The sequence below is a fragment of the Schistocerca nitens genome, chromosome 2, assembly GCF_023898315.1.
Source record: "Schistocerca nitens isolate TAMUIC-IGC-003100 chromosome 2, iqSchNite1.1, whole genome shotgun sequence".
Lineage (NCBI taxonomy): Eukaryota > Metazoa > Arthropoda > Insecta > Orthoptera > Acrididae > Schistocerca > Schistocerca nitens.
Window position 1 is genome coordinate 827,612,454 of NC_064615.1, and position 15,924 is coordinate 827,628,377.

At 44.7% G+C, this 15,924-nt stretch overlaps 1 protein-coding gene across 1 annotated transcript in view; it reads right to left on the reverse strand.

Moving 5' to 3' along the window:
• LOC126235364 (uncharacterized) overlaps positions 1-15,924 on the reverse strand; it is a gene marked incomplete at its 3' end in the record, with an annotated part of 1,261,863 nt that overhangs the window by 826,869 nt on the left and 419,070 nt on the right. Inside the window, exons 6-7 of the mRNA XM_049944087.1 lie at positions 13,068-13,085; positions 7,594-7,770 (exon numbers count right to left, since the gene is read on the reverse strand). Coding sequence (XP_049800044.1) covers positions 7,594-7,770; positions 13,068-13,085 — 195 coding nt within the window. The remainder of the gene's footprint in view (positions 1-7,593; positions 7,771-13,067; positions 13,086-15,924) is intronic.

A 15,924-nucleotide genomic window follows, 5' to 3' on the forward strand; every position in this document is an offset into this window, starting at 1 on the left:
ATGTAACATGATACCACGTACTTATACGTTTGTGGGTATTACAGCGCCATCTATCACAAAGCGAAAAAAGTGGTCCAACTAAAACATATTTCTTTACGTACTACACGAATGTGTAATAAAAAATGGGGGTTACTATTTAAATGAATAAAAAAATAGGAGTGCGGGTTACCTACTACAAGCAGCATAGTGAACGCATTATTGTGGCCAAGATAGACACAAAGCCCATGCCTACTACAGTAGTACAAGTTTATATGCCAACTAGCTCTGCAGATGATGAAGAAATTGAAGAAATGTATGACGAGATAAAGGAAATTATTCAGGTGGTGAAGGGAGACGAAAATTTAATAGTCATGGGTGACTGGAATTCGTCAGTAGGAAAAGGGAGAGAAGGAAACATAGTAGGTGAATGTGGATTGGGGGGAAGAAATGGAAGAGGAAGCCGCCTTGTAGAATTTTGCACAGAGCATAACTTAATCATAGCTAACACTTGGTTCAAGAATCATAAAAGAAGGTTGTATACCTGAAAGAATCCTGGAGATACTAAAAGGTATCAGATAGATTATATAATGGTAAGACAGAGATTTAGGAACCAGGTTTTAAATTGTAAGACATTTCCAGGGGCAGATGTGGATTCTGACCACAATCTATTGGTTAGGAACTGCAGATTGAAACTGAAGAAACTGCAAAAAGGTGGGAATTTAAGGAGATGGGACCTGGAGAAACTGAAAGAACCAGAGGTTGTAGAGAGTTTTAGGGAGAGCATAAGGGAACAATTGACAGGAATGGGGGAAAGAAATACAGTAGAAGAAGAATGGGTAGCTCTGAGGGATGAAGTAGTGAAGGCAGCAGAGGATCAAGTAGGTAAAAAGGCGAGGGCTAATAGAAATCCTTGGGTAACAGAAGAAATATTGAATTTAATTGATGAAAGGAGAAAATATAAAAATGCAGTAAATGAAGCAGGCAAAAAGGAATACAAACGTCTCAAAAATGAGATCGACAGGAAGTGCAAAATGGCTAAGCAGGGATGGCTAGAGGACAAATGTAAGGATGTAGAGGCTTGTCTCACTAGGGGTAAGATAGATACTACCTACAGGAAAATTAAAGAGACCTTTGGAGAGAAGAGAACCACTTGTATGAATATCAAGAGCTCAGATGGCAACCCAGTTCTAAGCAAAGAAGGGAAGGCAGAAAGGTGGAAGGAGTATATAGAGGGTTTATACAAGGGCGATGTACTTGAGGACAATATTATGGAAATGGAAGAGGATGTAGACGAAGACGAAATGGGAGATAAGATACTGCGTGAAGAGTTTGACAGAGCACTGAAAGACCTGAGTCGAAACAAGGCCCGGGAGTAGACAACATTCCATTAGAACTACTGATGGCCTTGGGAGAGCCAGTCATGACAAAACTCTACCATCTGGTGAGCAAGATGTATGAGACAGGCGAAATAACCACAGACTTCAAGAAGAATATAATAATTCCAATCCCAAAGAAAGCAGGTGTTGACAGATGTGAAAATTACCGAACTATCAGTTTAATAAGTCACAGCTGCAAAATACTAACGCGAATTCTTTACAGACGAATGGAAAAATTGGTAGAAGCGGAAGATCAGTTTGGATTCCGTAGAAATGTTGGAACACGTGAGGCAATACTAACCTTACGACTTATTTTAGAAGAAAGATTAAGAAAAGGCAAACCTACGTTTCTAGCATTTGTAGACTCAGAGAAAGCTTTTGACAATGTTAACTGGAATACTCTCTTTCAAATTCTGAAGGTGGCAGGGGTAAAATACAGGGAGCGAAAGGCTATTTACAATTTGTACAGAAACCAGATGGCAGTTATAAGAGTCGAGGGGCATGAAAGGGAAGCAGTGGTTGGGAAAGGAGTGAGACAGGGTTGTAGCCTCTCCCCGATGTTATTCAATCTGTATATTGAGCAAGCAGTAAAGGAAACAAAAGAAAAATTCGGAGTAGGTATTAAAATTCATGGAGAAGAAGTAAAAACTTTGAGGTTTGCCGATGACATTGTAATTCTGTCAGAGACAGCAAAGGACTTGGAAGAGCAGTTGAACGCAATGGACAGTGTCTTGAAAGAAGAAGAAAGCAAAACGAGGATAATGGAATGTAGTCAAATTAAATCGGGTGATGCTGAGGGAATTAGATTAGGAAATGAGACACTTAAAGTAGTAAAGGAGTTTTGCTATTTAGGGAGTAAAATAACTGAGGATGGTCGAAGTAGAGAGGATAAAATGTAGACTGGCAATGGCAAGGAAATCGTTTCTGAAGAAGAGAAATTTGTTAACATCGGGTATAAATTTAAGTGTCAGGAAGTCGTTTCTGAAAGTATTTGTATGGAGTGTAGCCGTGTAAGGAAGTGAAACATGGACGATAACTAGTTTGGACAATAACAGAATAGAAGCTTTCGAAATGTGGTGCTACAGAAGAATGCTGAAGATAAGGTGGGTAGATCACGTAACTAATGAGGAGGTATTGAATAGGATTGGGGAGATGAGAAGTTTGTGGCTCAACTTGACTAGAAGAAGGGATCGGTTGGTAGGACATGTTTTGAGGCATCAAGGGATCACAAATTTAGCATTGGAGGGCAGTGTGGAGGGTAAAAATCGTAGAGGTAGACCAAGAGATAAATACACTAAGCAGATTCAGAAGGATGTAGGCTGCAGTAGGTACTGGGAGATGAAGAAGATTGCACAGGATAGAGTGGCATGGAGAGCTGCATCAAACCAGTCTCAGGACTGAAGACCACAACAACAACAACTATTTAAAAAACGCAATTGATAATCGTTTGACCTATGACAGCGCCATCTAGCGGGCCAACCATAACGCCATCTGGTTTCCCCCTTCAAGGTAGACGAGTTTCGCTCTTTGTAGTTTTTTTGTTTGACGGTTATTTCGTTAGATAATTGGCCCGGTCACGATCAATGGACCACCCTGTATAATTCCTGTACAGGGGAAACATTTTAACTGGAAGTCGCTGCCTGGTATACATGACCCAAGGAACATTGCATGGTACTTCTGAACAAGACAGTCGTTGCAATATCGGATTTATCCGTCGCCACTGGGCAAGCGACTTCCAATTAAAAGTGTCTCCACTATACGGGAGTGTACAGAATAGATGTACGAGTGCAGGTTGTCGACTCGTGGTTGGTGACACATGGGGCTTTACGTCTGGCCATGAAGCGTGCTCATCTAGCCTAAGGTGAGGCAATCGCGGGAAATATGTGTTCGAGTCCCGATCTGGCACAAATTTTCATTGTCATCATTCCATTATACGGCTGATGTTGTTCGTATTCGCAAATGTGAATATGATTCATACATCCATTTAAAATGTCCTTTACTCTGTGGGAAGTAAATGGTGTGTGTACAGGTTGTGATGAATGAACGAAGACATATGGAAGTTTGGGACTAGCCACGACTCGTGCACGGACAGCAAGATCTGTAAGGCGACCGCTCGTTTAAAACGGGCAATAGCTGATGGTTTGCGAATATATTTCATGTACTACTGAGAGAGTTTGGAGAAACGGAATTTTCAACTGAGTGACGATTATATTACCACCAACAAACATCTCGCGATAAGACAGCAAGGGCAAAATAGAAAAACCAGGGATCATGTGGAAGCATATAGACATTCATTTTTCGCTCACTCCATTTGCGAGAAAAACAAGAGAGTCAGTGACTTGGACTGGTAGAAGGTACACTTCGCCATGCACCATATGGACGTTTGCAGAGTGTTTACGTAGATGCAGATGTAGGTGCAATCCTTCACCATTACTATTCCGTCTATTGACCGAAGAAGGTACGATGCGAATAAAACAGTAAATGGAAGGAGTGAGGTTAAAATTCAGGATTAAAGAATATCGCCAAACTTAAATAAGTGATCACAGAGTAGGTGAAGAAAACGAATTCTGCTACCGTGGAAGCAAAATAACAGCTACAGAATAACACAAATTAATCTATCAAGATTAACTTATGTGTCAGTCTGTTGCATCGTATTCCATATTGTGTATGTTGTTTGATACTGACTTCGCACTCGAAAGTGGCCATTGGCAAATATACGGAAAAAAATATTTACTGCCTACAAACGGCATTGTTTTCTTCCGAAAAATTAATAGAGTTTGTGGACACGTGTTTAAACAAGATTACACTTAATTACTTTCAAAAGGGGATAGTTTGCAGATTGAAAAAAATGTTGAAAAATCATAGTCCCACACAGAAGTATTAATCATTTTGTGAAACAGCCAGTTTCAGTCAAAAACATACGCAATTCAGGTGTAGTGTGACATAGTAGTTAGATATGCGTCAACCCATAACCACTATCAGACTTTATGTTACAAAGCAACATCTCTGTTCACCTATAAAACAGGAGCACAAATAACGTACTGCAGCTCTGTGCCGAAGCACTTGTCAGCGTGAGTATTATGATAAACACATATGATTACGTTCTCGTAGCACACCTGTAAATGATCTGTTTATTGCTGAAACAGGCTACGTAACAAACTGGTTAATACAGGTGTGAAGCCACGATTTTCCAACGTTATACTTTAAATACAACATAAAATCATCCTAAAAGTTTTAAAAATTATAAAGTTGCGGATCCAAGGTTTTTTTAATGACATAATCTGTTTACGTCTCTTATGTACTTATTTTCAAACTGCTAACTTTACTTCTAATATCTTATAATCTTTGACCGAGGAGCGGCTTTACCCTCTGACAATCCAACCGTTCAAGAAGAATTGAAAAAAATTAAAAAGGAAGCAATTGGAAGCGACGTAGGTTCGCTGCTCATGATGAGCCAGTCATCAACTGCACTCTATGCACACATAAAAAATGCACTTAAATGTACACAGGGCTTTCGTATTTTTATGGAAAATATTGCGCCAGAACTGAAACATAGTTCGCACAATGCGGGTCTGTCCTAGGGCTTTGAGAGGTTTCCCGTGATTGGTAGCCAAATCTCGGAGCTAAAAGCCCCTCCACAATTTTTTGTTTTGTGCCACCCGCTGCCCAGTTGCCAGCTCGCCCGTTACTTGCCTGAAAAGACGCTGACTTTATTACAAGAGTTTGAAACTCGAACAGCTCCAGCTCAAGATTCAGGGGCAGAATGAAGGAAACATTATTGTCACTCCCATCCCACGATGATGATGATGAGGCAATCATCAAAAGCTTATACGAATCTGATGCGGCAAGTTATCTGTGAACTGTTTATCCATCCCTGTTGTGGCATTTAAGCATTATGTCAGTCCAAATTTTATTAGGTTTCATCATAGAGTATATAAGTCCACACTGCTGTAAGACAGAAGGCAGTTAAGATCGGTAACACTACCCATTCCACAAAACGACAAATGGTTACGAAGCGTGAAACGAAGGTGCCAGTAGGAGCCGTGTCATTCAGGAGGGTATGCACAATGCTGTTATTCTCACTGTAAGGCTTGACGGCAAACGCATAAGTTTGTTTAGTAATATTAAATGATTACATACGTCTCCAGCCAAACTGTAGATATTATCCATACTCACAGTAACTCCAGAATCAATCTCAAGTATTACAATTTTTTATAGAATGTTTCCAGTCATTAACCGACTAAACCGAAAAGTTAGAAACGGGTGCTAAAAACTGAAGGCAGCTCACTACCCTGTCTTGGATTAGTTTTTGGGAAGACAACAAGTATATGGTGTGGACGAACTGTATTTCCACAGAAAACTGAATCAGTGATTAAAGTGCCTCGGATAACTTTTTCTCGCTGTGCGAGATCTCATATTGACATTACAATTTTGTGAACTTGCTGTGGTTATCGATAAGAGAAGATTACACTCCGCGAACTTAGACACAAGCATTGCTGTCAGACTGTCTCTAAAGACTATTTTTCATTATTTTCAATAACTTCGAGACTGTCATTGTTACGGCGTTAAGACTTTCCCACTTAGCATTTCATCATTCACAGTTGATTGTACATGTCTTACGATCTGCGACCGGTGGAGAAGAAAACTGGTGGGGACGTCGATACAGCTTAACAAGGCACAAAGTAAACAGACTCCCTCCTGGGAAATTGCAAGAAGTTTGGGGGCAGTTCTCGTTACGCGTTGGTCAACGTAGCTTTGCAAATGCCACGATTCGCAAAGAACAACTTGCCCTGTTACCATGTGCGTCCTAGTAATATGTAACTGCAGGAAGATTCCACATATTATCCAAATTAGGTAATTATTAGAAAGGGGTAGGAACACCTGTGTTGTCCTCAGTCAGTCTCAGAGTAGCGCCTCTGTAATAAGGTGCACATTGTGTATATAAAACACCAATAACCATGGATAATCTCTTATTTTACTCATTTTGAGAAACAATGCGAGTTCTGTGATAATACATCAGAGGAGATAATCTACTTTGCCAAGATTGCTAGTAAATCTCGATAACCGGTTTGGTAAGCAGTGTTACCATCCTCAGCATTGGCAGAAAGGGTATTGCATGTGTCCGAAATTAGCAATAAGAGTACTCTTTCTCAGTTGGCAGGGCACCACTAGACTCAAAAACGACAGCGCTCTGACTGCACCGAGTAAGATGGAGCGGTGGTTAGCGCACTGCACTCTCTTTCGGGAGGACGAAGGTTCAAACCCGCATCCGACCATCCAGACTTAGGTTTTCCGTTATTTTCCTAAATCACTCCAGGCAAATGCTGGGATTTTTTTTTTCCAAAGGGCACGGCCGATTTCCTTCACCATTCTTTCCTAATCCGATGAGACCTATGATCTCGCTGTTTAGTTCCCTCCCCAAAATAAACCAACCAGCTCTGACTGCAGTGATGCACTATGCTGTGAGTGGCACAACACGTGCGTAGTAAGAAAATTTGGAAATTTGTGGTAAGTTCCTATGGAACTAAACTGCTGAGGTCATCGGTCCCTACTACTTAAAGTAACTTACGCTAAGGACAACACACACACACCCATGCCCGAGGGAGGACTCGAACCTCCGACGAGGAGAGCCGCGCTGCTACCCCTCGCGGCTACGTACATGGTGAATAACTCTGTAAATAGTTGTTTTAATTATGTTATGCCGATTCATCAATTTTATAATCTCTTACGTACCTGCCAATTAATGAGACAGGGTACTTTTACTGCTATTTTAAGACTTGTGCAATGAAATGAAATGAAATGTCGTGTGGCTAAGGCCTCCCGTCGGGTAGACCGTTCACCTGGTGCAGGTCTTTGACGCCACTTCGGCGACCTGCGCGTCGATGGGGATGAAATGATGATGATTAGGACAACACAACACCCAGTCCCTGAGCGGAGAAAATCTCCGACCCAGCCGGGAATCGAACCCGGGACCTTAGGATTGACATTCCGTCACGCTGACCACTCAGCTACCGGGGCCGGACTGTGCAATAATCTGTCTGTCGAGATCTGAAGATAGTTACATTGATGACCGAAACCAGTTATAGAGAATAAACATTGTTATTAGTGGTCTTGGAAATGAAGTAATATAGAAACAGATAAAGTGAACGAGTAGTTACCGTTCCTGCAGAGGGCGGCGGCGGAGGAGGTGGAGGCGGCGGCGGCGGAGGGCGCGCGGAAGAAGCTGGAGGGGGGCGGCCCCGGCAGCCGGCCCCCCTGGTTGGGCTCGAGGCCGTACTTGAGCAGCAGGCGCGCCACGTCGACCGCGCCGTGCTCCACCGACACGTGCAGCGCGTTGCTGAAGATGAGCGGCACCGACGGCTCCGCCACGCCCGCCGACGACGCCGACGACGCGCACGACGACGCCGGCTGCAGCCTGTCGGCACACGCCGCCTTATCCACCACCCGTTCTACCAATTTTTAACGTCAAAAAAAAAAATGTTGTTTATATGCTATCTGAAGCGACGAAGGAAAATTTCTAGCGAGGCCGGGGTTCAAACCCTAGTCTCCTGCTCACTTGGCAGATGCATTAACAACTATTTCACCCTTGGCATAGTGGTTTTGCTCAACAGCACGAATATTGTAGCAGGCCTCCCTACTTAGCCAAAATTCACATTCGCACCTCAGCGTACTTGATATTCCCCTTAAACAGCGCTGCGGAGGTGCTCCAGTTGTATTGGAATAACAGGTGCTTTAATCATATGAGACTCTACGGTTCCAGAGACCTATTCAGGTCTCAAACATTTACGACACTCATATGTAGACTTGTAGACTGAAACGACGAATGAAAATTTGTGCCAAGGCCAGGATTTTTTTCTTCTTTCAGACATAGACTGGCACCCACTATACGATTTCTAGCCACTGGGGTAGCATTCCAATCGTTGAGCATTGCAACAACAGTTGCAGCAGCAGATACAATGCTTATAATAAATAACATTCACTTTTGAAATAATACTTCGACTAAATGAATCAGAAAAACCCAGAATCTTTTAGAAAAGAAAATGTGAAACAAAATTGGAGAGAAGTGGACGCCTGCTTGACACCCTTTTCTTTAATTATTATGTTCTTTTCTTTATGTTTTTTAAATGCCTTAGATAATGACAAAGCAAATAAAAATCACTGCTGTTCTAAAATAAATGACGGTCTTCTTCATAAAATAAAAAAATTCTTGAAAACTTAAATAAGTATACTTTCTCAACGTCTGTTTTTTTTCGTATCATGTGTCACAACAATTTATTTATTTATCTATTTTTTATATTTGTTGAGATCATATATGACGCCCTCCAGGGTAAAAATGATTATCTATAATTACCATCAAAATCAAACAAAACATAAAGAGTACTAAAGTAATTAAAGAAAACGTCCTCCTGGCAGAACAAACAATCGTTCAAATGGCTCTGAGCACTATGGGACTTCACATCTGAGGTCATCAGTCCCCTAGAACTTAGAACTACTTAAACCTAACTAACCTAAGGACATCAGAGACATCTATGCCCCAGGCAGGATTCGAACCTGCGACCGTAGCGGTCACGCGGTTCCAGACTGAAGCGCCTAGAACCGCACGGCCACACCGGCGGGCCAGAACAAACAAAATGGCATCCGCATTCAGCCAACTTGTGGGTGGACGCACTCTGAATCCCATGGCAGTCAGGCACGTTCCAGGCACGTCTTCACGAAGAATACTGCATTTGCCGGTACATTGGACCGAGTCCTGGTATAACACAACCCTCACTGAAATCACCTTCTCATACCTGGAACACCCTAGCTGCAGGGGTGATCGAAGAAGGCACTACCCAAAAAAAAATACTGACGATATCGCGAATGGTGCATCTTCATGTAAAAAATAAGAGATCGAGAGGCCTTTCATCCAGATCACGTGGGAAATATATCTCATCTGCGATCAGAAGTTATTTCAAGTAGTGGCATGGGGAGCCGTACGTAGAAGAAAGGCAAGCATCTTCTGAATCAGCTGCCCACACCTCTGCAGAAGATCCACACATCAGCCGATGTTTGACCGTATCAAGTGTGTGACAACGAGGACATAGCACCGAATCTGTCATTTTATGGCATGGAGACGAAGTTGTGTCATTTATTTTCCATTAACGACCAGATACGAGGTAGCACGAGCGCTTGTGTCGCGAGGAAGTGCTATACAGAACGCCAAACCACGGGCCATGCGGTCGTAGGATTTCGGCTTTCCACAAGAGTATGATTTCTCATCATTAGGTGGTAAACATCACGTACCGTAGAGTTCCTGGTACTAGGCAAGACGTCGAGGACATAACTGTATTCCATGAAAAAGGTCCTGACATGTGAGAGAGAGGAATAAATATGGGCTACTGCAACAGGTGCCACTCTAGAGGGAGGGGCCAGTTCGTCAATCAGGCTTCCCGATAATTCGGTTCGGCGGCGGGTCCACGATTTAACCACCGTACTGACATAAACGGCAGCTGCTCTTCCTTGGACGTTGACAAGGCCGAGGCCGCCATCTCGAGAAGGAAGTGTCAGGGTGGCGTAGCGGACTTTTAAGATAAGACCCAAGCTTACAAAGTAGCCGCACGCCGCGTGATGTCTGTGTGAAATTGCCTTTGGCATCGGTAAAATCTGTGCTAAACGGGGCAGTCGCGAGACTACATGAGTGTTAATAAAATTCATCCGTTGTAACATGTCCAATTCTCTCAGGAGGTTGCCACGAACGTCCGTGCGGATAGCTTGAACCAGGCGTTTTTAGTTAAATAGATTCTGCGCTGTAGATCACGCGTGAAGGTGATCCCCAAACATTTGAGCCTGACCACTAATGGCAATGGAGCCACACTCTCTGCTGAAAGACCTCTACCAACGAACATAGCACTACATTTCGCCAGGCTTACAGGGGTTCCTGTAGCAGTCCCGTACTGCTTGATCCACGCCAGTGCCTCTCGCACTTCATCCTCGGATTGAACCAAGAACACCACGTCATCTGCATAGGCGCGGCAGATGAAAGCAAGCTCCCTCATTGTTATCCCTGTCAGTCGGCTCCTCACACCGTGTAACAGTGGCGCAAGAGCGATGGCGAAAAGGAGCATCGGCAGCCGACATCCTTGACGGACCGACTGCATGACATTAACAGGGCCCGCCACACGGTCATTGACCAGCACTCTCGACGTGGCACCTCGGAGGAGTCGCAAGACGATGTGTAGAAACCTGTGGGGAAAGGCCGTCAGTCGGAGTACGTTTTATAGAAAGTCATGAATCACTCTATCAAAGGCGTGGTCGAAGTTCCCTAGCACTAGGGCACCGCATCTGCGGCAGGTCGTGGCCAGGGCTATGACGTCACGGTAATCACTGAGTGCCGTCTGAATGTTACTGTCACCACCAAAGCACGTTTGATCCAGGGAAATGACTTGAGAGATGACGCGCCGAAGGCCAACCACAATTTCAAGTTTCTAATATTGGTCTACAACGAATTAATAAATAAACTTCTGCAGTAACAAGAAGTGGCAAGAAACCGGGTAAAAATTTTGAAGTCACAATTTAACATGGTCAACGGCCGATAATGTCTAATTCCCCGACCTCCCGATGGCTTGGGGACCGAGATAAGCAAGCCTTCTACGAATTCGGGTGGGAGGGGAAGATCAGGGTTCATCAGTTCTTCATACTCGCAGTCCAGCGTGAGCCCAATATGTCGTGGAATGTGCGGTAAAACTCCAGCGGAAACCCGTCGGGACCTGGGGCTTTGTTCGCCGCACCCTTATGAAGAGCACCAGCGACGTAATCAGCCGTAATAGTCGCTGTGAGAATCTCTGTAGCACCCCGTCAAGGGTACCTGTTAAGGGACGGAGAATATCAGTAGTTACCGCCATGTTCTGGTCCTCTGCTGCATAGAACTGTTTGTAGTGATCCACAAAGGCGTTTACGATGTCATTCTGGGACGTCAGTCGATGACCATCTGGAATGTCGAGGGCGTTGACCAGCTTTCTTCGACACCGCTGCTTCTCTCGGATAATAAGATGCATGGATGGGGATTCTCCTAGTACACAATCATGACATCTAGCGCGTACTATTGTGCCTTCAAGGCGGTGACGCATAAGAGAAATTATCTTCGCCTTAATCCGTTGAATTTCAACCTGTCGCTGAACAGAGGGGTCATGGTTTGAGAGTTCCCGGATAATTGTGAAATAGTATTCCATGGTGCATCGTTGCCACAGCACATGGTCGCGACCGTTATTCACCATGGAACGATGTAAAGCAGGTTTGATGCAGTCGATCCACCACGGGAGCGTTGAAGGATACGCTGGAAGGCGTCTCACACAGTTGTTCCACGTCGTCTCTACGACTTGCCTACATTCCAGATCCTTGAAATGGGCAACGTTCAGCTTCCACAGGCCTCGACCGAGCCACTCCATCTGCCTCTGGAGCGAAACATAGCAAATGTAGGCAGTATGGTCTGAGAAGGCCGTAGGCCGTAACTCAGCGTCAAGCGTAGCAGTTACGATTCGTTGGGAAACATAGACACGGTCAAGACGACTTGCTGAATGGCTGGTGACATATGTATATCCAGGTCGATCACCATGCACGCGGTCCCAAGTTTCGGTGAGGTTCAGTTCATGCACGAGCAGCTTGAGTTCCTGGCATGTGGTGAAATGGGGATGTTGGTGCTTCTGGGATAAAACACACTTGAAGTCGCCGCCAAGAATAATATGGTCGTAGCGGCCTACAAACAAAGGTGCGACCTGTTCTGAATAGAATCGCGACCGTTCCCGTCACTTGAGCATGCCCAAGGGAGCGAATCATTGATGATTCGGACACCGTGGAAAGTCACAGCAAGACCCTTAGACGATGGCAGGTAAATCACGTCGTCTACCTCAATGCCTTCCTTTAAAAGAATAGCTGTCCCACTGCCACCTGCAGCACACAGCGTGAGGTAAGAAGCATAGCCATAGATATTAGAAAAAGTCGCTAGGCGAGCTTCATGCAGAAGGGCAACATCGAGGTCCAACGTCCTCAACATTTCACGGAGCAGTTGTAGTTTGACAGGGGTGTTGACATTGATGGAGCCAATTCTGTAAGCTTGTCGTGGAATTGGGATTACTGGGATGCTCCTGGAGGCACGAAGAGCAGCAGTGCACAGAATGTTGTACCAGCAGGCTGCACATCCCCATCCAATAACCCTGTCCATTAGCAGTCATGGGTTGAAGCAGCAGCGTTCGCTGCTGTCAAAACGGTGGGTGCTTCGTAGTCTACATCGTCAGACCACGCAAAGCTGAGTGGATGGTGTGCGTCCGGTGGAGTACCTGTAGAGTCCGAAGGAGGCGTCACGTCGGCGGTGGAAGAATGGTGCTCTCTCAGCTGCTGTTCAACGTCCATAGGTACAGCGCATGGTGAATGCGAAGATGGTTGCACCTCCTACGGGGGCAGACTGGTGCTTCCACCACGGAATCGTCCATCGGGGGAACATCTTGATAGGTGTGATCCTCTTCGTCTTTCCGACGTCTCTTCGGTGACCGTTGCTTGCGTACGTGATCTTCTGTGTCCAAAGGCGCCTGGGGATTTGTATGGTAAGGCACAAAAGCATTGGTAGGCACAACCATGGAGTCGAGGGCCATCCTCTGCACTAGAAATTGCTCATCACTGCACATGGCGGGAGGAGGAGGCAAGGGCGTCGGTCCGTCCGCAACATCCTGAGGCATTAACGGAGACGACGATGTGTCAGTAGCAGGAGCCAGTGGTGACCGCGATCGGGTTGGTTAAGGAGAACTTCGACAAACGCCAGCGGTAGCGTCGTCGGGGCAGTCGTGGCCTGCAGGTCCCCAGGCGGTAACTGTGTGATTCTGCAAGACGTCTTGCAGACAGCTGGAACGGAGGTTTCCTTCTTTGCCACATTCCGAGTACGTTTTCGGCTGGCCATAATAAATTATAATTGCACGGCTGCCACCAATATATAAGTAGGACGGCACATGTTTGGTTATCTCTGTTCGGATCAGTCGTACTCCATTGATAACTGGGTATGTAATGAGCTGAACCCAATTTTCAGCTGTATGACTAATCCTCTTTCCATATGGGCGGAATGGAGATACCACTGCCTCTGAAGGCACCTCGCAAGGGAGTTCAGATACACGGATCGACCGCAGTCCAAGTCCCGCATGTTCCACAGTTGCGTCACCGATGTGTCCATTATACTGACGGAACTTACGACAACTTCGAATTGCACTTAGAAATTTTGTCACATGTGTGTCCATTAACCAGTTTCACGTATACCACACTGCTCACTATAGACAGATGGATGCCAACAAGATCGTTGCAATCAATCTTGACTTCATCTCTGATAAAATGTTCGATTTCAAGTGCTTTTGGTAGGGGCATATTCAGGGGAAAAGCTAATCTTCTGTGTCGATTTTCTGTGGGCATAAGCCATTCTCTTTCGAAGGAAATATTGCTCGCTAAGACGGCAGAATCACGTAAACAACTCCGCTAGCGAGCTGCGCAGCGAGGACGTAGACAAGACGTCCTTGCTGCTAGCGCGCCGAAAGGCGCCTGTAGGGTCGAACATCAGTCACCTGCTTACGAGGCAGATGCGCTAACCACTGCACAGCCCTGGCACACTGACTTTGCACAGCTGTTCTGACTACCTTGCATGCCTCCCTCTTAAGTCCAAATTCCCGTTCATGAGGGAGGCATGATAGAGTAATACCCGCAGTTGTGAAATTCACTGGGCCAACGTGATGTTGTGATTAGCACATTTACCTAGCAAGCAAGCGTCCCATGTTCGAGTCCTTGCTTTGATACAAATTTTCATTCGTCGCTTTAGTCTCCATACGAATGTCATAGATGTTTGAGGCTAGGAAAAGTCTTCGCAATCATATCGTTTCAGCCAGAAAGAAATTATTTGTTTATATATATTTTTTTTGCCTACACTGCTCATGGCTGCGTGTCTACAAGCAGTGGCTTTCCATAGGTCGTCATTGCTGAGTTTGATTCGTACGCCAAAGTTAAAAACTATACAGTATATCTACTGGGCACCTACCCATTTTCTTCAGAATATGAATGGTGTCTGCCTTAATCTGTCCTCTTTAATATTTTCCATTTATTTATATCTTGCTTACAGGCATGCACTTTTGCTTTTGTTTCGGTAACAGTGACCGATTTCCGCTTTTTATCTGCTGCATTGGCTACACTTAGGTCTTTGTCCTTCCCCCATGAACCATGGACCTTGCCGTTGGTGGGGAGGCTTGCGTGCCTCAGCGATACAAATGGCCGTACCGTAGGTGCAACCACAACGGAGGGGTTTCTGTTGAGAGGCCAGACAAACATGTGATTCCAGAAGAGGGGCAGCAGCCTTCTCAGTAGTTGCAGGGGCAACAGTCTGGATGATTGACTGATCTGGCCTTGTAACATTAACCAAAACGGCCTTGCTGTGCTGGTACTGCGAACGGCTGAAAGCAAGGGGAAACTACAGCCGTAATTTTTCCCGAGGGCATGCAGCTTTATGATTAAATGATGATGGCGTCCTCTTGGGTAAAATATTCCGGAGGTAAAATAGTCTCCCATTCGGATCTCCGGGCGGGGACTACTCAAGAGGACGTCGTTAGCAGGAGAAAGAAAACTGGCATTCTACGGATCGGAGCGTGGAATGTCAGATCCCTTAATCGGGCAGGTAGGTTAGAAAATTTAAAAAGGGAAATGGATAGGTTAAAGATAGATATAGTGGGAATTAGTGAAGTTCGGTGGCAGGAGGAACAAGACTTTTGGTCAGGTGATTACAGGTTTATAAATACAAAATCAAATAGGGGTAATGCAGGAGTAGGTTTAATAATGAATAAAAAAATAGGAGTGCGGGTTAGCTACTACAAACACCATAGTGAACGCATTATTGTGGCCAAGATAGACACAAAGCCCATGCCTACTACAGTAGTACAAGTTTATATGCCAACTAGCTCTGCAGATGATGAAGAAATTGATGAAATGTATGACGAGATAAAAGAAATTATTCAGGTAGTGAAGGGAGACGAAAATTTAATAGTCATGGGTGACTGGAATTCGTCAGTAGGAAAAGGGAGAGAAGGAAACATAGTAGGTGAATATGGATTGGGGGGAAGAAATGAAAGAGGAAGCCGCCTTGTAGAATTTTGCACAGAGCATAACTTAATCATAGCTAACACTTGGTTCAAGAATCATAAACGAAGGTTGTATACCTGGAAGAATCCTGGAGATACTAAAAGGTATCAGATAGATTATATAATGGTAAGACAGAGATTTAGGAACCAGGTTTTAAATTGTAAGACATTTCCAGGGGCAGATGTGGATTCTGACCACAATCTATTGGTTAGGAACCGCAGATTGAAACTGAAGAAACTGCAAAAAGGTGGGAATTTAAGGAGATGGGACATGGATAAACTGAAAGAACCAGAGGTTGTAGAGAGTTTCAGGGAGAGCATAAGGGAACAATTGACAGGAATGGGGGAAAGAAATACAGTAGAAGACGAATGGGTAGCTCTGAGGGATGAAGTTGTGAAGGCAGTAGAGGATCAAGTAGGTAAAAAGACGAGGGCTA